Below are 23,050 nucleotides of genomic sequence, written 5' to 3'. Positions count from 1 at the left end.
TTTAATGTTGTGTAGATCAACAGATTTTTCTGCCAGTATCTAATGTCAGGAGATCTGATGTTTCCCACGTGTTCTGTATCGAAGGATGGGAGTTCTTGTTATGAAGATCCTAGTTTTGTCAGATTGCTTAGAGCATTTATCTGTTGCTTGTTTTATGTAGGGCCCACTTAGGGTCCATTCACGGGTCCGCATCCGTTCCGCAATATTGGGAACAGGTGCGGACCCATTCATTCTCCGGGCCGCGGCTCTGCCAAAAAAATAGAACATGTCATATTGTCCGCAATTGCAGACAAAAATAGGCAGTTCTATGGGGGGTATCGGTCGGGTGTATTGCGGATCTGCAATACACCAAGGACGTGTTTAATGGACCCTTAGGCAGATTTTCGTGAATGACCGTTCATAGAAGCGCACCTTCCTGGTAATTGGCAAATGTAAGGCCTCATGCACACGACCGTTGTGTGTTTTGCAGTCTGAAAATTGCAGATCCGCAAGACACGGATGGTGTGCGTTCCGCAAATTACGGAACGGACGGCCATTGATATAACTGCCTATTCTTGTCCGCAAAATGGACAAGAATTGGACAGGTTATATTTTTTTATGCGGACAGTCAATAACCAGTTAATATATTTAGACAAGGGTTCAGTTGCCGAGCTGATCCCAGACACTATAGGGCGGCCAGGGGGTCGGCTCGGTGACTTATGTATCTTGGGTAGAAAATACCACAAAGGCTTAGTGGGAAATTGGGGTATTAATTTTTTCAGCCATGCGATTTGACATGACATCTGAACCTTTGTCGAAATATATTGACTGGTTATTGAGACCAGTGTTAAAAAATGCCCCTGCATATGTGAAAGACACTAACGACTTCCTTTTGGCACTGAAGGAATTTTAGTGGCAGGGGGAGTATAGTTTGATTGATGTAGAAAATCTCTATACTCTCATACCGCACAGAGCAGGGATTACGGCAGTGATGGATGTTCTGGGCAACACTGGAAAGATTTTGTTTTGTCAGTTTATTGAAGGTTTAGAATTTATCCTTGCTAATGAATTTAAATTTAGAGAACAATGGTATAAACAAACACTGCACGGCCATGGGGACACCGTGTCATGCACTTTTGCGAAAATAAATAAAAATAAAATAAAAATTAGATTTTTTTTTTATCAATCTGGCAAGGTTTGAGGACAGGTTTATATTTTTTTAGGTGGATAATTTAATTCTTGTGTCCTATAAAAACATATTTGAGATGGGTCGATGATGATTTTGGAGTGTGGTCAGGAAATGAGGTACAATGTGCTGAGTTTGTAACCTATTTAAACGAAAAGAACGCTATGAATATGAAGTTCACCTATAATTATGGCAGACTTCAGTTTCTGGATGTGGCTGTCGTGGTGAGAGGCGATGAGTTTGGTCACTGAGGGCTATCGTAAGCCCACGGCGACCAACTCCTTGCTGCACCACGACAGTTTTCATCCTATGAGTGTAAAAAAAAAATCTGTTCCCTATGGCCAACTTATTAGGATAAGAAGAATAAATAGCACAAAAATGGGTAACGAAACACAAGCCTTAGCACTAAAGGAAAGACTGTTAGAGAGAAGGTACCCGAAAAAAATAATAATAATTAGCTATGGAGAAAACAAGATTTGTTAAAGGGGAATAACAAAAGAAAAGGGAATAATGGGGAAGACCAAAAAAGATTTTCCTTTCCTTTTAGATACAGCCCAATGGCAGAAAATATACGTAAAATAATACAAAGTAATTGGGATATCTTGAAAAGGGATAGTACCTTTAGAGTTCACTAAAAATAGACTGATAACATTCAGAAGAACTCGGACCATAAAACATATGCTGGTCAGGAGTAGATATGTAGAAAAAAGAACAAAAATTGGCTACAAGATAGACCAAAAGAAAACAATGGCTGATCTTAGGGAGACCAGCTACAGAAAACACTGTGGAGCCTCATTTAGGAGTCTCGACACAGCAATCCAAAGTGTTTTCTGTAGCTGGTCTCCCTAAGATCTGCCATTGTTTTGTTTGAGTAGTCTCCAAGGCATTGCTCCCGGTTAGCCAGAATCCTACTCCACACTGATGGGCAACACCCCGAAACAGCTGTCTGTGGATGGATTACTGGCTTGGGTCTTCCCCGTCACATCCTTAAAGCTTGTAAAAGAGTGGGATCTTGAGATAGGGGCCACTTAATATGGTGGATTTGGTGATCTCTGTAATGGGGACACCACTTTGCTCGGTTTTCCTTCCTTTGAGGGATATCTGGCTTTCAGTGTTGAAGACCCATAACTGGGGCTCCACAATTATTTAGCAGAAGAACAAAAGGAAATTTTAAATGTGGTAACTGTGCGTTCTGTAGGTATAATGCTGAAAATAAAATCCTGCTTTTCGGGGGTATATACCATAGTTGATCGCTTCATAACTTGTAGAAGTACATACATTGTACATCTGGTAATGTGTCAATGCGGACGTTTTTATGTGGGCAAAACCATTAGATGCATATATGAAAGGTTTAGAGAACATTTGAACTCAATAAAATCTGGTAGATGATGTCCAAGATTGTTTCCCCCATGCGCTTCCTTTGTGATTTATTAAACTAAGTTTTTCAGGTATTCAGTATGTACCCCCTCCTCCACAAGGTGGTGACGGGCACCGCCTGTTACAAAGAGAGATGGGTTATCTGAAGAAAAGCCTTAGGTCATTAGACTTAAATGATAAGAATGACCTTGGTGTTTCCCTCCAAAAATAATGAACATCTAGGGTAGCGCTTGTTTGATTACTGTTGCTTGTTTTTAATGCGAGAGACACATATGTTAATACACATGCTGCATTGCGATAAATCAGTATATTATTTGATTATCATGATAATGGTGCAGAGCAGCACATAAAATTAGCACCTGTGGGACGTGACTACGTCAGTGGCCAGAAGAAGCGCATGAAACTGCCGTCGCCTTTGACTGCAGGAAAGGTTGTCCGTCCCTGCCACACATGATTACTGAGAACCTATTACGGGCAGAGCACCACATAGATGGTTTGCACGTATCACAGGATTGCCTGTGTATTTGAAAGCCTGACGTTTAGGCAGCGCCGCCTCGTTGTATTCTTTGATTTATGATCCTGAATACAGGTGAATCTCTGTGGGAATGGAGACATGAGGGTGAGGTGTGGCTAAGGAGCAGCAGCACTTGGTTACAGTCTCCATTACCACAGCCTGTCTCCTCATGAACTAAATTCCCCAGAGATTCAGCTAAAGTTCTTATCATCTGTATTCAGGATCATAATCCCTGACAAGTAGAGAGGAGGATGAGGCAGCTCTTTACCTCAGTGTTGTAAAGTAACTTGTCCTCATGTGTGATCAGGACAGGTTTTGTGTGTACTAATGGGACAGCGGCCATTTTGTTTCTCCCTAATCATTGCTCCCTAGACAATAAATGAAAGGTATTTGAAAATATATTTATAATAAAGGAATATTTAAGTATTTCAATTTTCGTAATTCCCAGAGAACCCCTGTAAGAAGATTACATATAGCTACATTAAGTAGTTGGGAAAGCAGAGAAGACCCTGTTCCCTTCATCCACACCCAGCATCAAAATGTCATCTGTTAGCTTTACATTGCAGAAGACCCAGCTGAGCTATACAGTGCATGAGAAACTGCTGATTTTTTTAATGTATGTACAGTCACTGCGGTACTACGTCCATCTCTATCATGATTTTTGATGTTGCCAAGTGAACATAGTTTGAATCTGCCACGTTCAGTTGTGCACACTAGTGACTTCCCAACTAGATGATCTGGTGCCTACAAATGGTCACTGATCAGGAGGTTATTGCATGTCTAGATGTTGCAGGGACACATTGATTTCTCCAGGCACTGTGTAATGCTCCTTTTTTCCTTAGGTGAAACTGCAAGTTAACAATACTTGTTTCCAAGTCCTCCCTCCAGTTACAGCTAATTATGGAGGATCCCAGCTTATTGTCACAAAGCGATTGTGAAAAGGAGATGGTCACCCAATAACCCAAGCAATGCTTACCTGCGGCAGCCAGTGGGCTGCAGGATTTCACTGCAGAGTTGTGTGGTCCATTGGTTGCTGTAGGTGGGAATGACTTGGCAGTGTGCGGCAAGCTGCACAGTTTTCACCATTCCTTTTGGACTTGATTAAGTATTTTTTTGTTTGTTTGTTTTTTAGGCATCTGCCTCCATCGGTATCCCCAAGGAACACCACCGTTTTGTAATTGGTAAAAGTGGAGATAAGCTTCAGGACTTGGAACTGAAAACCGCTACCAAGATTCAAGTCCCCCGGCCCGATGATGTCAGTAACCTGATTAAGATCACTGGCACCAAAGAGGGCATTGAAAAAGCGCGGCATGAGATTCTGCTCATCTCAGCCGAGCAGGTAAGGGATGTGTAGATGGCTACGGTCATTCCAGGGCCAGTAATATATGGGGCTGTTAATATGATGGGTACGGCTTTTTCTTGCACTTAGATTTTTCACGTTTTCAGGATAAACGAGCAGTGGAACGTTTGGAGATTGAGAAGGCCTACCACCCTTTCATTGCTGGACCCTACAACAAAACGGTGAATGACCTCATGCACGAAACTGGAACAAGAATAAACATCCCCCCCCCAAGTGTTAACAAAACTGAAATAGTTTGCATGGGCGAGAAAGATCAGCTGGCCCAGGCCGTGGCAAGAATCCGGCAAATTTATGAAGAAAAGGTGTGTGCTTCTTTAGTTTGGCTGAAACTGTCCTCCTGGCTTTTGCCGCAGCATTTGTTCTTGATTTAATGAGCAAGACGTAGGCCGCTTTCACATGGTCAGTATTTTTGCATCAGAATTTGCCAGAAACGGGTGGAACCTACAGAGAACTATAATGGAAAGATGTGTGCCCCTTCTGTGTTCTGGCTTACAGATACTGATGAACAATGCTGACCAGACACGTGAAAGTTGTCTAAAGAATATTTTTGATGTTTAAAATATGGTTCTCTTTCTCAGTATAATTAATCATTAATGTCAAAAAATTACTGTACAAGTATATTATAGATGTCCTGCCTTTTTAAAGAGTTTTTCTCATCTTGCCATTACTAAGGTGTGCTAATACTAGGTCCTGACCACCAGGTAGCCTGGAAATTAAAGAGCGGACACGTGCTATTTCTGTAGCATGTGGGAACTACTGATACAGTGGAGCGCTGGGCTGTTTCTTGGCGGTCACGGCTTAGTCTTATCTCGCTTTAGTAACTGAGATGAGACAACCCCTTTAAATATCACTAGCCTGAGAACTGGTGTACAAGGCTCTATGTATAATTTGAGGTGCTTTCACACTACGGTGTGCAGTGTACATTGCCGTAGGTGACTCCAAATGAACAGTTATTGGTATCACACAAACATATCTATAGGCCCCTAAAGGATCCTTTTAGCCCGGGTCAGCAGAACTTCTTCTGTATACGGCAAGAGGCATCTAGTATGGGTGATGGATGCTACTGTTGTATGTACAGTGGCATCCTTTAGAGGTATACATAAGAAATGGTCCAGCATGTAACTCTGATGTACACTGAAACGATATGCACAGCTTATTTTTTTTGTGTAATGTTTTATATATTTTTTTTACACTGAAACGATATGCACGGCTTATTTTTTGGGTGTAATGTTTTATTTTTTTTTATTTTTTTCTCACTTTGCAGAAGAAGAAAACCACCAGCATCGCAGTAGAAGTGAAGAAATCCCAACACAAGTATGTCATTGGCCCTAAAGGAAACAGCCTACAGGAGATCCTAGAGCGTACAGGAGTGTCTGTGGAGATACCGCCCAGTGATAGCAGCTCAGAAACAGTCATTTTGCGGGGTGAGCCTGAAAAACTAGGACAGGCACTGACTGAAGTATATGCTAAGGTAAAGAGAGCCACTTACATAGGCGTGTACATCTGCAGCAAAATGAAGCGGAACCAAGACATTAAATCTTGTCTGATTTCGTAGGCGAACAGCTTCACTGTGGCCACAGTCTCTGCTCCATCATGGCTGCATCGGTTCATAATTGGCAAAAAAGGACAAAATTTGGCAAAGATCACACAGCAGATACCAAAGGTAAGTAAATGGTTTCTTTCCTGCTAAAGACACTTGGCGACCTCCTAGACATGGAAAAGCCTTACACCATCTGATCAGTGTCTGCTATAATGAATACATGGGATGATCATGCTGGTGGTCTGTTTACAGGTGCACATCGAGTTTACAGAAGGAGAAGACAAGATTTCTCTGGAGGGCCCCACAGAAGATGTTGCTGTGGCCCAGCAGCAGATGGAAGTGCTTGTCAGTGATCTGGTAAGTAGTTTTATTAGTTTGTGCGCTCTGATCAGACGCTTTGTGGCGCCATTTACGGATTAACATGAAGCCACTATTAAAATGCTTGTCTAAAACATAAATGGGCTGGTAGCAACAAGTGCTTTTGTTCTGTGAACTTTATAACGATCACTCAATATTTGAAGGTTTACTGCTGGCTTTATTCAGTCAATGCTGATCTTAACCCCTTCCTGCCTCAGCCAAATTTAATTCCTTCTTTGTAATGTTGCCAGAGCAACTCCGATTTCCTAACTTCTAATGTGTCGCCCCTTGAGAACAGTCTAAGGCTAATTTCACATCTGCGCTTTTCCTTTCCGCTATTGAGATCAGTCATAGGATCTCAATACCAGAGAAAAACGCTTCAGTTTTGTCCCCATTCAATGTCAATGGGGAGAAACTGAAAGGAGTGCACCAGAATGCGTTCTGTTGCGTTCCCATGGCGCACACAAAAGCGATGCAAGCAGTATTTTTGAGTGCGTCCTGGGATGTGGCACAAGACTGATCCAGCATGAAACACAATGTAAGTCAATAGTGCCTGATCCGTTTTCTCGGACACAAAAGGAAACTGATCCGTCTCCCATTGACTTACAATAGTTTTAGTGCCGGATCCGTCATGGCTATTGTAGAGAATTCTACCGGATCTGTTCATATCTGATACAGCCGGTATTATCCTAACAAACGTTTTTGCTGATCCATGATGGATCCAGCAAAAAATGCAGATGTGAAGGTAGCATAACTCACTCAATTTAGTGCTCAGATATGGCCGTTAAAGAAATGTCACTAGCCTCGCCCATTGAATAACTGTACAGTGCTGTAGTAGCCCTTCTTGAAGACTGCAGCTTAGTTCCCAGTCACTTGAACAGGATCTGAGCGGCAGTACCTGAGTGGCTACTACACATTGTACTGCTGTGTGGTGGTCCAGCTCCATACACTGCTTATGCCCAGCACTGCACCTGCTGCCCACAGCTTATCTTTGGGGGTGGCAGGTGTCAGACCCCCCCTGATATCTGATTTTGATAACCTATCCTTTTGATGGCTCCTAAGTATGTTGGTCCTGGAAAACCCATTTGAATGACTGTGTCCTGCAAACTAGTAAAAATAACTAGAAAGTGGCTAAAGCCTGATCAGACCTGAGGAAAGTACCTGAGAATACCGTTTTGACATAAGGAAAGTACCTGTGATTTCCATAAACTATTCACATTTATATATTTATTTATTTGTCCTCTTTAGATCTCCAGGATGGATTTTGCCGAGATTAATATCGACCACCGATTCCACAGACACCTCATTGGAAAGAGTGGAACAAACAGTAGGTTGATGTTTATGATTTGGGAAAATGAATAATGCCCAGTTTGGCCTCCACTAGGCATAGCAAAGCTTAGTTCACTTGACTAGTGAACATGTCTTCTCTTTAGACTTTTGTTAACCTCGAACATTATTGTAAAGCGAGTGGTCTACACTAGGGCTGCAACGAGTACTCGATTAAATAGATTAATTCGACACACAAAATCCTCGATGCAAGTTTTTTGCATCGAGGATTCGTTTCTCACGTGACCACGGAGCGGGCGTAAAGAACTTGCTATTACTCCCGCTCCATGGTCTCCCACCTGCCCGCAATACTCGCCTTTCCAGGAGGGGGCCTCGGGACACTCCACGGCATGTCCATGGCCCCGCTCTGCACTCCCCTCCACATGCCGTGACCTGACGCGCTGTGTGACGTCATGCCCTGAGCAGCACGGAACGATGGAGTGTCGGCGGCGCCCCTGCTGGAAAGGTAAGTTGGTGACCGCACGGGGGTAGGGGCGTGACGAAGGCCAGGCAACCATAGCAACCAATGACGCTGTGCACTCCGGGTGTCGGGAGGAGAGCAGGCCGCATGGACAGAAGCTGTGTGGTAGCTGCAGCTCTAGCTTGCAGGAGGCGTGTCCTCGAGATCCCAGTAGAATACAAGAAAGGAAGTAAAGGTGCCCATAAATAGTGCCAGCCAGGGTGCCCATAAATAAGAAAGGGTGTCAGAGTGCCTCGATGACTAGCGCCAGTTTTGTGTCACCATTTATTTTTAACCCCTCAATGGACATTTTACTAAGCATTCCTTATTAAGAATGCTATTTTCCCTTATAACCATGTTATAAGGGAAAATAATAAAGATCGGGTCCCCATCCCGATCGTCTCCTTAGCAACCATGCGTGAAAATCGCACCGCATCTGCACTTGCTTGCGATTTTCATGCAGCCCCATTCACTTCTATGGGGCCTGCGTTGTGTGGAAAACGCACAAAGAGCAGAATGCTGCAATTTTTATTTTTTTATTTTTTCACGCAACGCACAAGTGATGCGTGAAAATAACCGCTCATGTGCACAGCCCTATAGAAATGAATGGGTCCGGGTGCAATGTGTTCACCTCACGCATTGCACCCGCGCAGAAAACTCACCTGTGTGAAAGAGGCCTTAGTGTTGTCTTTTTAGTTAATAGGATAAAGGAGCTGTACAAAGTGTCTGTAAGGATTCCCCAGGACACTGAGAAGAGCAGTCAGATTCGAATTGAAGGAGATCCCCAAGGTGTGCAGCAAGCAAAGAAAGAGCTGCTGGAGCTGGCTTTACGAATGGTAAGTCCAGCAAGAATTCACGTCTGTATCTTAGAGGAAAAAAGCGATTAGTGTTAACATACAAAATTATTTTTTATTTTTAAAGGAAAACGAGCGCACAAAGGACCTGATCGTTGACCAGAAATTCCATCGAACAATAATTGGGCAAAAAGGTGAAAGAATCCGGGAGATTCGTGAGAAATTCCCTGATGTAAGGAACTTCTAGATCTTCATGCCCTCTTAATAAGTTTGACAACGTCTCTGCGATCTAATTTGTGAAATCTCCTTTTAGGTAATCATTAATTTCCCCGATCCTACTACCAAAAGCGACATTGTGCAGCTGCGTGGCCCCAAGAATGAGGTGGAGAAGTGTACAAAGTATCTGCAGAAGATGGTATCAGAGATGGTATGGACAGATTTAGGCATCTTAATATTAGTTTTCACGTAAGGGTTTATACTGCTATGCCCCTTCTAGAAGGTTAACTGTTCACAAATACTAGTGCATCATGACTTGTAAAATGGAAAGACCTGTACTGTTCATATCTACTTCAGAAGCTCCAACAGATTCCACCAGTATCGACTGGGGGAAACCAGTGCTGCACAACATTTTCCCATCAACATGACTGACACCTTGGTAGAAGCCATCATAAGTGGGGGTCTGTCAGGTTACAGTGGTCTTTGCTGGCAGACCAATCTGACACTGGGTTTTGTCCTAAACTTAAACTGCAATGCAGATCTGGACAGAGACTTGCTTATGTTGTCGGTAGCAATATTCAGAAAAATATTGGCAGTAGATGATGGGGTGTGTCCTTTATCAACTCTGATACCTGTGCAAATATAACAATGTACCGCACCCCAATAACCAGTCTTGAACAAGTCTGAGCAATTGCATAGAAATGAAACGGTGCTCTAAAAATTGTAACTTGTAATATGGTTCTTAAATGGGTTGGCCCATCTTGGACATTGATCTCATAATGCTAGGATATCCCATCAATATATTGGAGTGGGTTCCCGCTGTATTCTTATATCCTGTTTTTAGTAGATGCTTCAGTGTCTTCATCTTGTGTATACCAGCAAGTACGTTGCAGCCTGCGTGTAATTCCTACGTATTTTCCGCAGTCCATCTATATTATTAAGCCATGTACATAGGGGGTTTTTCATTATAAATTTTTTTTTTTTTTGTTTGGTATCTTCTACAGAACGTACACCATTTGATTCTTATGATTCTCTTATGTTCCAGGTGGAGAACAGTTATTCCATCTCTGTACCAATCTTCAAGCAGTTCCACAAAAACATCATTGGAAAGGGTGGTGCCAATATTAAGAAGGTAGATTCTGACTTTGATTTTATTTATTTTTTGCACCCCAGCCCCCCAAATCTCATTTTCTTATATTGAGTGCTTGCTTACCGCTTCAGATTCGGGAAGAGTGTAACACTAAAATTGACCTCCCAGCTGAGAACAGCAACTCGGAAATGATTGTCATTACTGGGAAGAAACCCAACTGTGAGGCTGCAAGGGATAGGATTCTGGCTATTCAGAAGGAACTGGTAAGTGGTATTTGTATTGGTTACACACACACTTAGGGGGTCATTTATTGAGTGGTTTCTTTTTATACTTTGGTCTTAATAAGCCCTACGTAACTTCGGTGTATCCAGCGGTCTTAAATTTAGACCATTTTCTATGCCTAAACCAGGCGTAGAAAATGATGAATGAGACTGGCCTGTCAACCCACCCAACCTGGTGTAAGCGGGGAAGAAGTCGCAGATTCTGCCGCACCATGGCGTGTGACAAACTGCGCCAGATATTTGCCACAAAAGTGGCATATATCTAGTCATCAATGACTCCCTTTAATATTTTGAAAGGAGTCTGTCAGCAGTTCTGACCTTTCAAAACTGCTGACAGTGCTTATTAGGGGCCGAGGAGAGCAGGACAAACGTTATTTATTTAGTAAAATGTCAGGGATGGTGTAAATATGACCTTTTTGTTCTGCCAGTTTCTACTCCAAGTATTCAGCAGGTGGCGCTTCACTGTGAAGTGCTCTCTGCATTAGGCTACATGCAGACGACTATGTGTTTTGCGGTCAGCAAATTGCGGATCCGCAAAAAAAAAAAAAACTGACATCCGTATGCCATCTGTGTTTTTTGGATCCATTGTAACCATGCCTAAAATGGACAAGAATAGGACATGTTCTATTTATTTTATTTTTTGCGGGGCTACAGAACGGACATACTGATGTGGACAGCACATGGTTTACGGTCCCATTGAAATTAATGGGTCCGCAACCTATCAACAATAAAACGGAACTGACACAAACCAACGTTCATGTGCCTGTAGCCTTAAAGGGAGTCTTTCACCTAATCTGAGTGTTTTGGACCGCTCAGATCAGGTTATAGACTTTGACCCTCATTACAATGGTACCTTTCTTGTGTCCCTCGTCCAGATCATAAAAAAAAAAAAAAATATATATTTTTTAAACATATGCAAATAATGTTCTGAAGGTGCCCAGGGGCGGCGTTACTGGGCGATGTGCCCAGAAAAACACACCTCTTTCAGCCCTTTAGCCTGCCCTTCTGTCCTATTACCTCTGCCTCCAGCCCGGCGGACTCCCATTATGGGCAGAGGAACAGCTTTTCATATTGCGCATGTGCCGGACGGCTGTCTTTAGTTGTCCGGCGCATGCGCAATATAAAATGCTGTTCCTCTGCCCATAATGGGCAGAACAGTGTGCAGGTGCGGGCCAGTTCCCAGCCTGACTTCTTCTCTTGCCACTTGTGACGTCCACCAGCTGGAGGCAGAGGAGGAGTTAATAGGACAGAAGGGCGGTCCAGAGCTGAGAGAGGTGTTTTTCTGGGCACATCGCCCAGGGCCCTTCAGAAGCTCATTTGCATACGTTTTTAAAAAGTGTTTTTTATATATATATACATATATATATATATATTTTTTTTTTTTTTTTCCATGATCTGGACGAGGGACACCGTAAACAAAGGTACCATTGTAATGAGGGTCAAAGAGTCTTTAACCTGATCTGAGCGATCTAAAACGCTCAGATTAGGTGAGACTCCCTTTTAGCTGCTTCACAGCTCCTCCCCTATTCTGATTGACAGCTGTAACATCCAACCAGAAGACAACTACAGCTGTCAGTGGAGGGGTTGTGAGGCAACTCATTGCGGAGACCACTTCACAGTAAAGCTCCACCCCCTTGGCACTTGCGTGAGCTGAGCTTGGCAGAGAAAGTTCATATTCATAATACTACTGATAATATAATAATGAAGGCTCCATGAAAGGTTTGTTTGTCCACCTGCCCCCAGCTCTATCTAGCGCGGTGTTATCTGGGTTGTGCCGCAATCCTGTGTGGCAGTCACTTCTGGGATCACATTCTGTACATTAAATCTCTTGCTAGTTAATAGAACGGGATGCACTAATCTGTGGTTTTTTTTGTCCTTTGGTGGCCATTGTTTCAGGCTAACATAACTGAACTGGAGGTCAGCATTCCATCTAAACTGCACAACTCCCTTATCGGCGCTAAGGGGCGCTTTATCCGATCGATTATGGAGGAGTGTGGAGGTGTGCACATCCATTTCCCGAGTGAGGGCTCTGGAAGTGATACAGTGCTTATTCGTGGACCAGCTCAGGATGTTGAGAGGGCCAAAAAACAGCTGCTTCAACTGGCAGAAGAAAAGGTAATTTTGTTTGCGTCAATTGCTGGGAAACTGCGGAGAAGAGTGGAGCGGATTTACTAATCCTATATAGTTACATGTAAATGTAGACGGCCACTCTAAAAATTAGTGCCTGAAGCTGCATGATATAAATCTGCTGCACCTTTACACTGTATATTCTAACTTTACATCTCCTGTTGATTTGGCTTGCTTTGCAAAAGATTTTTGTGACTATTTTGGTGCAAAATAGTGCATTTTATAGGAATACTCCCATCTGCACATTTATGATGTATTGATAGAATATGCCACCTCTGGGACCCACTCCTATTTCAAGGACAGAATGTGAAATGAAGATGCCATTACGTATGTGGCCCCCTTCCATTCAGTGCTAATGGGGCTTCAGAAAATAGCTGAGCCAGTGCTTGACTGTTTTCTGAAAGCCCATAGCAGTGAGTGGAGAATGCTGCGTACGCACAGTTTTTCCTCTATTTGCATCAGGGCCCTGATCATGAGATGGAAGCAGGTCCCAGAGGAGAAAACTCAAGGCATGACTCTTCAACTTTCTTCATAAATGTCCAAAACGAGATGTCCCAAATTTTGGTAACAAATGACACCAGAGTTTAGGTGAAACCACAGTAGTGCTGTGGTTGCTTAAAAATGTGGTACGTCCGTTCACTTTTTAAGGCCTCATGCACACGGCCGTTGTTTTGGTCCGCATCAATGGCGGCTCGGATGTGGGGCCGCAAAAGTTGAGGACAGCACTCCGTGTGCTGTCCGCATTCGGTGCTCCGTTCTGTGGGCCTGCTAAAAAAATATAACATGTCCTTAAGCTTGTCCGCACTTTGCGGACAAGAATAGGCATTCATATTAAAGGCTGTCCGTGCCGTTCCGCAAATTGCGGAACGCGCGAGGACGCCATCCGTGTTTGCAGACCGCCAAACACCGTGGTCGTGTGCACGAGGCCTAACTCTGAAGTTGGTAATTGTTTTAATTTTCCCTTCTAGCAAACAAAGAGCTTTACTGCAGAGCTCAGAGCTAAACCAGAATATCACAAGTTCTTAATTGGTAAAGGAGGAGGAAACATCCGGAAGGTGCGCGACCAAACTGGAGCCCGTATAATCTTCCCCACTGCTGAAGATAAAGACCAGCAGCTTATCACCATTGTGGGCACAGAAGAGGCCGTAAAGGAAGCTCAGAAGGAACTGGAAATGCTAATCCAAAGTTTGGTGAGAACCTAATAAGCTACTTCTATATTCATGAGTTGTATAAAGGTCTACTTGTAGCTTCTTACATTTTGTGTAAATTCATGGTTTGGCCAAAGCTTTGCTGGAAACATCAGTGATTGCTTGTAACATTAATAGCCCTAGTGACACACAGTGGAGCGCTCTGATTTAGGCCTTTCACATGAGCTATGGGGAACGTCAGTCTGTTAAAAAATAAAAATAAAAAAAAAAAAAAAAAATGTTGCTTGCAGGTTGAATAATTTCTGTTTGTGGTCAGTTTTTCCGTCTGGTGTTAAAATTTTCACACACCTGAAAATAACTGAAGAATAACATACAGCACCTCCTGGCTCCTAGCAACATAAGTGAAAAATGGATGCAGTCCATGTGCAGTTTTTTATTTTTTATTTTTTTTTTCCCCCCCAGTGTCCCATTGGAGAAGACTTCAGATTTCACCTCCCATTTTTCAGAGCCCTTTTGGCAAATGAAAGGTGGAATCTTATAGGTTGCTATGGGCAGTTAAGCCAGTTTTCCTTTACACCAGTTTTGATAAATCTACTAATCTTGCCTAATGGCTAGTATATATAATAATATTTTTTTTTTACAGAAGTTTTTGCAAAAAAATACCCATTGTAAAGTATTCAGTCTAGATGCTGTCCATTGTTAAAACAGTCAGCATCCAGATGGAAACATCGACCATGTTAAGTTGGTCTAAGGAATCAGGTTTATTTAGGCTACTTTCACACTTGTGGTGTTAATTCACAAAACTGAATGCTGCCGGAACGGAAGGCATCCTGATCCTGATGCATCCTAAACGGATCTCTTTCCATTCAGAACGCCTGAGGACTAAACGGGAAAGCTTTTTTTCCCCGTATTGAGATCCACTGCCAGATCTTAATACTGGGAAAGAACAACGCAAGTGCAGAAGTAACCTTAGTTATATTATTCTGTCCTGCTTTCCGGAGACCTCATGTCATGCTTTTTACTCAAAGCGGTGCCACTTGCATGCAAGTTCCTCTTGGTGAATGTTGGATTTCTCTAGGTAGCCAGTATTGCATGGTTGGCTGGTATGAGGGCACCAATCTATGTAAGAATGTCTGTCTGAAAAAGCCACCGTTTTGGTGCCTTTGGTCACTTGAGTCACATGACAAGTTTCTGATCCTGCTGTAATGTTGCTGCCTCCCAAGCTACAGCTAATTGGCCTTGGCCTAAATGTTGCGCATATATATAATTTTTATTTTGTTTCTTTCATGCAAACTACCAGCTATAATTTTACTTTTTTTTTTCTCTTTTAAATAGGATAACATAGTTGAAGACACCATGGCTGTGGACCCTAAGCATCACCGTCACTTTGTAATCAGACGAGGACAAGTGCTCCGCGATATTGCTGAAGAATATGGTGGTGTCACAGTTAGCTTCCCTCGTTCTGGGGTGCAGAGTGACCGTGTTACTTTGAAGGGTGCAAAGGAGTGTGTTGAGGCTGCCAAAAAACGGATCCAAGATATCATTGAAGATTTGGTGAGAGAATACATAAAGGCCTTTGTTTCTGCTCGGTAACTTGTGTTAATATTGTGGGGATTCTGATGGTTTCACTTTTGTGTTCCAGGAAGCTCAGGTCACCATAGAGTGCATAATTCCCCAACGATTCCATCGATCACTTATGGGTCTTAAAGGTTCTCGTATCCAGCAGATAACAAGAGAACATGGTGTGCAGATCAAGTTCCCTGACCGAGAAGAAAACCCTCAGGCTGGTGAGGAAACATACCTTGGTTCAAATGAGTGGTTGTTTTGGGAAACTGAACATGTTTGTAAGACATTTTTCTTCATTAGCCACCAATGCTGAGTCACCAGCCCAAGAAAATGGAGAAGGGGCTGAAAATAAAGTTGTTGCAGACCCAGGCTCCCCTAAGAAATGTGACATCATTGTCATCTCTGGGCGTAAGGAGAAGTGTGACTCTGCTTACGAAGCTTTAAAGGTTGGTGATGGGTTTACATAATTATGATGGTTGCACAGGAGATATTGGCTGCTTTTTAAAAGTTGGTAAAAAATGTTTCACAAGTAATATAATGTATTCTGTTTCTTTAGGCTCTTGTTCCTGTCAGCATTGAGGTGGATGTCCCATATGATCTTCATCGTTACATCATTGGACAGAAAGGTACAGGTATCCGCAAGATGATGGATGAGTTTGAGGTATGTGGTCTTAAAAGCTGCCGTTTTCCTCTTTTTTTTTTTTTTTTTCAAAGGTTGTCTGCCAGCAGTTTTGACTATGCTAAAGACAAACATACTTTTTTGTGGAAGTAGGAGTAGTGTGAATATGAAGTTTTTTTTATTCTGTAAGGCTGTGCTCCTGCACATGTCCACGGCAGGGCTTCACACTGTAGTGCTCTCTGCATTGAGCTGCTTCACAGCCTCTCCCCTTTACTGTGTGACAGCTGTAGCATCCAAGGAGGAACTAGGAGGAACAGTGGGTCTCAAATCTGCTGTTACCTGCCAGCTACAGTATTATCTTGGCTACTACTTCTGGAAGTCCCCGCCCCTGTTACTGGTGTAGGCGCCCTCCCCAAGGGGCAGCACACTGAGGAGGGTGACACCCCCCCCCCCCCCCCCCCTCCATGCCTGAGCCCCCCTTCTCCTGTGTTCTCTAAGTTAATAATATGTTTCTCCTAGAGTAGGCATCCTCAAACTGCGGCCCTCCAGCTGTTGCAAAACTACAACTCCCAGCATGCCCGATCAGCCTACAGCAGGGCATTGTGGGAGTTGTAGTTTTACAACAGCTGGAGGGCCACAGTTTGAGGATGCCTGTCCTAGACCTTGGCCCTTGTATCTGGTGACTGTCCCACCTCTGATCCCTGATCCCATCCACATTCTGCGAGCTAGTTCCGGCGGTCGCATGTCTCCTTGGACGGCTGCCGCTTTTTTTACTCGGGACATTGGTACACCTGCTCCCGGACTCCTTGTTTCCCAGTGCACTCTGCTCCCTCCCTACATCGCTGCCCCAACCGGAAGTTCTTCTGGTTGGCCTTGCCTGTACTCGAGGCACCGGCTCTGCGGCCTAGTAAGCCGCACCTCCCCAGTGTGTTTCGGTGGTGTGATCAAGATTTTCAGAGCGCAAACATTTCGCGCCCATGCCTTCCCCCCCACCAGCTGTCCAATAACCTCTGCCCCTGCCTTCTGCTTGACCCCTTCCTTGCCTCAGTATTACTGTGCTGAGGAAAGTGCTTACTGGGCTCTCTGCTGAGGCTTACAGTGCTGGTCATTAGTACAGACTGATGTGGGTTCAGTTCCCCTAGCTCTGTTTTGTTAGAATTGAGCTGCATGTAAAAGAAAAAAAAATATATATATTAATATTAACCCTTGGAGCTATCTGGTCCTTCTAAACCTAGTTCCCATGCTATTCTGTAGGCAGAATTTCTTTACACTACCACTGGATACATATGTCCTATAGCGTAAGCGGAATCTTGGCACTACCACTGGATACTGCACTCCCTGTAGCTTACCCTCCTTCTATAGGTGGAGTAGTTACATTACCACTTAATTCCGTGAGTCCTGTCACATTCCCTTCCATAGGTGGAGTACTTGCACTACCACTGGCTGCTGTACAGCCTGTAGCATAGGGGAGTAATTGCCCTTGCACTGGATACTGTATAGTCTGTAGCATTACCCTCCTTCCATAGGCGAAGTAATTGTCCTTGTACTGGATGCCATACAGCCTGTAGCACTACCCTCCTTCCTAGGCGGCGTACTTGCTCTACCACTGGATAGTGTACAGCCTGTGACATTACCCTCCTTCCGTAGGAGAAGTAATTGCACCCCCACTGGGTTCTGTACAGCCTGTAGCATTGCCCTCCCTTAGGCGGAGTAATTGCACTTAACTGGGTATTGTACGGCCCGTAGCATTATCCTCTATCCATGGCAAGAGTAATCCTCTATCAGCGGAGTGTTTACATCCTGTTGGTTCTTATATGTCCGCTAGCATTGCCCTCCTTCCGTAGTGTGAGTATTTGCATTTACTCTGGGTACTGTACATTCTGCATCATTACCCTCCTTCTATAGAGTAATTGCACTACCACTGGATCCTGTACAGACTGTCGCATTACCCTCCTTCCTTAGATGGAGTATTGCACTTTCTCCGGATACCATACGTCCTGTTGCATTAACCCCTCTGCAGGCGGAGTAATTGCTTTCATACTGGATATAATCTGTCCTTTCAGCTTTTCCCCTTCTATTGGGGGATTAGTTGCGCCACAATTGCGTGCTAGAGATCCTGTAGCATTACCCTCCCCCAATTGACGGAGTAGTTGCACAACTAGTAGTTCTTGCTATACCAGTGGACCCTGTACATCTTTTCAGTTCCCCTCTTTCCATCAGCGGAGTAATTCCACTACCACTGGAAAACGTTTCTCCTATTACATTATCCGTATTTCTTTGGAGTAATTGCCTCAACATTGTCTACCGCGACTACTCTAATTTGTTCCTTGTTGCATGGCATCCTGTTCCATGGGTGGCCTATTGGCTAGACACGGTACCTACAATCGCCTTATCCCCCGTCATAGGTGGTATTTTGGCACTAGTCTGTTTGGATTGGTGTCTGGCGCCTACGTGGCGGCCTCTGTCTTCCTGGTCGGCGCCTGTAGCTTTAACAGGCCGTTGGTATACCTCATACCTTTTCTCATAACTCGAGTCCCTGTGAGGTGCAATCTCATTTGGTTTATTTTCATTGGCACACCCGGCATCCACACACCTTCCGTAGGTGGAACATCTGCCCTGATTGCCAGTTTTCTTCCTTTTCAGGTGGAGTGTTGCGCTAGCACCAATTATTGGTGGCTATTGCTGTTCTCCTTTTCAGGTTGAGTCTCTCCTGTGCCCCTAGAGGCCATAGTTGTTGCCATCGCTTCCCCCTTGTGAGACAGTCTTTACATATACCGCATTGCCTCTACAATCTACTATGGTAACAGCATCAGTGTTCCCTCCGTGTGGTGTTTGGGTATGCACTTATTCAGTTTGCATATGAGAGTTGTCTATATGGCTCCCCTCACCGGGTCGAGCGGTTGTACTGCCCTTGTTGTCACCCCTAAGTGCTGGTTTTCTACTTGGCCACTGTTACTGCCTGCTCGGCCAGTGTTCATAGCCATTGGGTTCTCGTATGTCCCCTTTCTGCTGTGGGGTGCCTGAGCGGGTGGTGGTAGTTCTGTTACCAGTTTTTTTTTTTTTTTTCTGGAGCTTTGTGGCGTTCGGGGTCCACACTCCCTTCCTGGCGCAATACTTTTCCTATCTCTGGTTCCTGTCTGCAGCTTCCGATTTAGGTCTGCCAGTTCAGACAGCCTTCCATGGAGTATCAGATGGCTTCTCTCCTCTTGTTCTGGAATTTAAGGTCCTCCTCTACATGCCTTTGATTACCACATTGGCGTTTTTCTGGGGGAATGTTCTTTGGCCGTAGGTCTGAAGGGGATGTTTTTGATGCCAGAGGACACTTTTCCTGTCAGGTTACTCCCCAATTTTTGTGGGCCATTCTCATGCCTGACTTCCAGGTTCTCTATCCCTGACTTGTTTGTCATGGTCCCGCTGGAGTGTTCTTCTCTTCTGGCAGTATGGTGTGAGGTCTTTGCCTTTTGGGCATCCCTACTTCTTCCCCCAAGGTGGGCAAGTTTTGTCACATCTGTTGTTCTTTGGCCATTGATATCCAGATGCCATTTTCATTTAATCTTCTTCCAATCAGTATTACACTGGTGTGTTTTTTTTGTTTTTTTTTTGTCACGCCTTTGTAGCAGTCCTCTGAATCCAGGCTACATATTTCTCTCCTGTATCTTCCGCTATCGCTCCGTTGCTTTTGGCGATTGTCTTGTCTTCATTCTTGTCCACCTTGTGGATATTCTGTGTGCTCTCTACTTCTGAAGTTTCCTAAGCCATGACTTGTATTGCCTGGGCTGTTCCTTCTTCTGCCCAGCTGGAGCCTCTGCGTATTCAGCCGCTCTGGCTGGCCTTACAGGGAATGGTCTTCCTGTCCCTTTTCAGAGTTCCTGGTGTATCTTTCCCCTGCATTTCTGTGCTGGGCCTTATGACCAGCCTTGGATTCGTTCTGTTCTTTTTCTCTCCCCATGGTACTGCTCTTTAACGTCCCATGGTCTTCTGTGTCCCCCACCCCAATGATACGAGAGAGAAAATAGGATTTTTTGTGCTTACCTGTAAAATCCTTTTCTCGCTGAGTTCATTGGGGGACACAGTTCCCACCCTGTATGTACATTGCTGGTTCTCATAGTTTGGTCCCTCTGGTTCTTGATGACCCATCTCCGGTTTTCTTCCTTTTTATTGTGTTCTGTTGACTTCTCCTGGCTTCTCCTACTGCTTTTGTACAAACTGATTAGCTCAGTGTCTGCAGGAGGCATATGGCTGAGAAGAGGAGCGAACACTTTTTTTTTTTTTTTTTTTTTTTGCTTCGTGTCACCACCTAGTGGCAGCAGCTATACCCCATGGTCTTTTGTGTCCCCCAATGTACTCAGCGAGAAAAGGATTTTACAGGTAAGCACAAAAAAAAAAACTCCTGTTATTCACTACGCCTGATATTAAATGCTCCACAAAAGGTATGTTCCTGCTGCTCTCCCAGGGCCCTAACTAGTATTGTCAGCAGTTAAAACTGCTAGCAAGTTTCCTTTTGAGATGACATTTTTGAACAGGTCTTTAATCTTGTGGATCTAATTATTACATGCATTTGTCATCTGCTTTAGGTCAATATCCAAGTGCCAGCCCCAGAACTGCAGTGTGACATAATTACCATCACTGGGCTTTCCACTAACCTGGATCGCGCCAAAGCTGGCCTTCTTGATAGAGTGAAGGAGCTACAGGCTGAGCAGGAAGACAGGGTATGTAATATGTTCAGAGCAATGTCTGGTTAAATTGAATTGTAGTGTCAACTAGCCTCTAGATTTTTATTTATTTTTTCTCACTGGCTCTTGTTTTCTAGGCCTTGAGAAGCTTTAAACTGGTGATCTCTGTCGATCCTAAGTATCACCCTAAAATTATTGGCCGCAAAGGTACAGTCATCAGCCAAATCCGCACTGAACATGATGTCAACATCCAGTTTCCAGATAAGAGTGATGAAAACCAGGTACTATAGTGTTTTTGTTTAGTTTTTTTGTTTTTTGTTTTTTTCTCCTGCAACTGAAATGCAAAAGCTTTGGCCTCTTTGAAATTTTTTCCTGCACATTAGCATAGTACAGACACGCAGTGTGAACAAGTCCAACAATGAGACTGCAAATACCCCAGTCAACAATATTTTTGTAGAACTGGTCCCTTGACAATATGCTGATTTAATTTCCTGTTGCAGAGACCACCTTTATTCTTAGGGAAACAAATCTGAAGTGTGTATGGTGATTGTCTGTAATACGGGACAGGTCCTCCAGAGACGCTCTTTGCAGCCACTTTCCTCTCTGGCCAAGGGACTCCTCTCTACTAACTCAGAATTCCCTATAATGGTGTATGAGAATGGTTGTCGGGTTTAGAAAACCCAATCTAGTGCATCTATGCTGTGGCCTGCCAGTATGTCCAATGTCCTATTTAGAAATATGGATGTAATAAGATGACCTGTTGTGCACAGCAGGCGCGCTGTGTAATGTTTCCTGTGTAAAGGGTAAAAGATAAAAAATTACATGGCAAACTTGGTTGATATTTTTTTTATTTTTTTTTCAGATCACCATCACTGGTTATGAGAAGAATACAGAAGCTGCTAAAGAGGCAATCATGCAAATTGTTGGGGACTTGGAGCAAATGGTGTCTGAAGAAATTACCTTGGATCACCGTGTCCATGCCCGGATTATTGGTGGGAAAGGCAAAGCCATACGCAAGATCATGGATGAATTTAAGGTACGTGTTGTGACCAGATCTTTTTAATCCTTTTAGTGGACATTTGTGCCATATGCCGTGTTGGGGTATATGGCATTAGATGAGCTACATTTGCTAGTTAGGTCCTCTGAGAAATGAAGATGTCTCTTTTTGCAGTTACTGCTGATTAGAGGGGGGGCTGTCAAATAGGAAAGTGTTATCTAAAAGAAATGACCAGGATAGGTCAGTCAGAGTGTGGATCAGACTTGCCGCACCCCTGACTATCGGCTGTTTGAAGAGGCCACAGCGCTTGGGCTTCTTCCTAGGCCATGTGATGTCACGTTTATCAATTACATGGCCTGGGCTCAGCCCGATTCAAGTGAATGGGGATGAGCTGCAATACCAAGCAGAACCTCTGCCCAATGTACAGTGCTGTGCTTGGGAGGCTGCAGCCTCATCAAATAACTGATCAGTGGGGGTGCCTGCAGTTGGACCCCTGCTGATGTCGTATTAATGATCTATCCTGAAGAATCCTTTTAAAAGATTAATTGAAGTCCACAGGAGACAAAAACCTCTTGTACAGGTCCTGGTTAAGTATTTAAGATTTATGTGCAACTAAGGCTCCATGCACACAACCTTATCAATTTTGGGTCTGTGTGCTATCCGCAATTATTGTGGACAGTCTGTCATTTGCGGAACAGCCATATGGATGCGAAAAGCACACATCCATATGTCCGTTCCACAAAAGATGTAACATGTCTTATTCTTGTCCACAAAATGCGGACCACTGACCTATTGAAATCGATGGGTCTGCAAAAAAAAAATTACGGATGCAACATCAGCTGCATCCTTTTAAGTTTACGTGATTTGCGGCCTGAAAACTGGATACAGTTGTGTGCATGGGACCTTTAGTGATATCTGCCCTGTATCTCTGGACACGAGAAAGCTAGATCTTGTTTGGTTAGGTGGTACAGGAGTGTAGGAGTAGTTTTTGCCTGCTAATAAAGGACCATCCTGCATGATTTGATTAAATAGGCGATATCTTTTGTCTAGGTGGATATTCGCTTCCCTCAGAGTGGAGCCCCCGATCCCAACCTTGTGACCGTGACAGGCAAACCTGAGGATGTCGACGAAGCCATTGACCATCTTCTGAATTTGGAGGAAGAATATGTAAGTTCCTTTTTAATCCTTGCCCAGTGTTTTTGAACATTACTTGGTGCAGTATTTTTTTACTGGATTTAAATATAGTATTTAATCAGCAATAGAAGTTGGAGATTTTAAATTTTTATTTTAAATGTTTCAGATGTCTGACGTGGCAGAGAACGAAGCGATGCAGTCTTACATGAAGCCACACTCTCAGGAAGAGAACAAACCCCAGCCATCCAAGGGCTTCGTTGTACGTGATGCCCCCTGGGCATCAGGAGCCAGTAATGACAAGGTGAG

General features: G+C 43.8%; 1 protein-coding gene across 1 annotated transcript in view; it reads left to right on the top strand.

Moving 5' to 3' along the window:
- The window catches only part of LOC122934095 (high density lipoprotein binding protein), a 46,466-nt gene that overhangs the window by 22,156 nt on the left and 1,260 nt on the right, over window positions 1-23,050 (top strand). Inside the window, exons 6-27 of the mRNA XM_044289271.1 lie at window positions 4,189-4,395; window positions 4,503-4,718; window positions 5,681-5,887; window positions 5,972-6,079; window positions 6,209-6,313; window positions 7,562-7,640; window positions 8,796-8,935; window positions 9,021-9,125; window positions 9,207-9,320; window positions 10,155-10,241; window positions 10,331-10,462; window positions 12,377-12,595; window positions 13,576-13,797; window positions 15,091-15,309; window positions 15,398-15,542; window positions 15,622-15,767; window positions 15,878-15,982; window positions 20,515-20,649; window positions 20,751-20,894; window positions 21,476-21,649; window positions 22,661-22,777; window positions 22,911-23,045. Of these exons, the coding sequence (XP_044145206.1) occupies window positions 4,189-4,395; window positions 4,503-4,718; window positions 5,681-5,887; window positions 5,972-6,079; window positions 6,209-6,313; window positions 7,562-7,640; window positions 8,796-8,935; window positions 9,021-9,125; window positions 9,207-9,320; window positions 10,155-10,241; window positions 10,331-10,462; window positions 12,377-12,595; window positions 13,576-13,797; window positions 15,091-15,309; window positions 15,398-15,542; window positions 15,622-15,767; window positions 15,878-15,982; window positions 20,515-20,649; window positions 20,751-20,894; window positions 21,476-21,649; window positions 22,661-22,777; window positions 22,911-23,045 (3,261 nt within the window). The remainder of the gene's footprint in view (window positions 1-4,188; window positions 4,396-4,502; window positions 4,719-5,680; window positions 5,888-5,971; window positions 6,080-6,208; window positions 6,314-7,561; window positions 7,641-8,795; window positions 8,936-9,020; window positions 9,126-9,206; window positions 9,321-10,154; window positions 10,242-10,330; window positions 10,463-12,376; window positions 12,596-13,575; window positions 13,798-15,090; window positions 15,310-15,397; window positions 15,543-15,621; window positions 15,768-15,877; window positions 15,983-20,514; window positions 20,650-20,750; window positions 20,895-21,475; window positions 21,650-22,660; window positions 22,778-22,910; window positions 23,046-23,050) is intronic.

Source organism: Bufo gargarizans, chromosome 4 (assembly GCF_014858855.1).
Source record: "Bufo gargarizans isolate SCDJY-AF-19 chromosome 4, ASM1485885v1, whole genome shotgun sequence".
In the NCBI taxonomy this organism is placed as follows: Eukaryota; Metazoa; Chordata; class Amphibia; order Anura; family Bufonidae; genus Bufo; species Bufo gargarizans.
The sequence above is the reverse complement of the archived record's forward strand: the minus strand, read 5'-3'. Positions and strand labels throughout refer to the sequence as shown.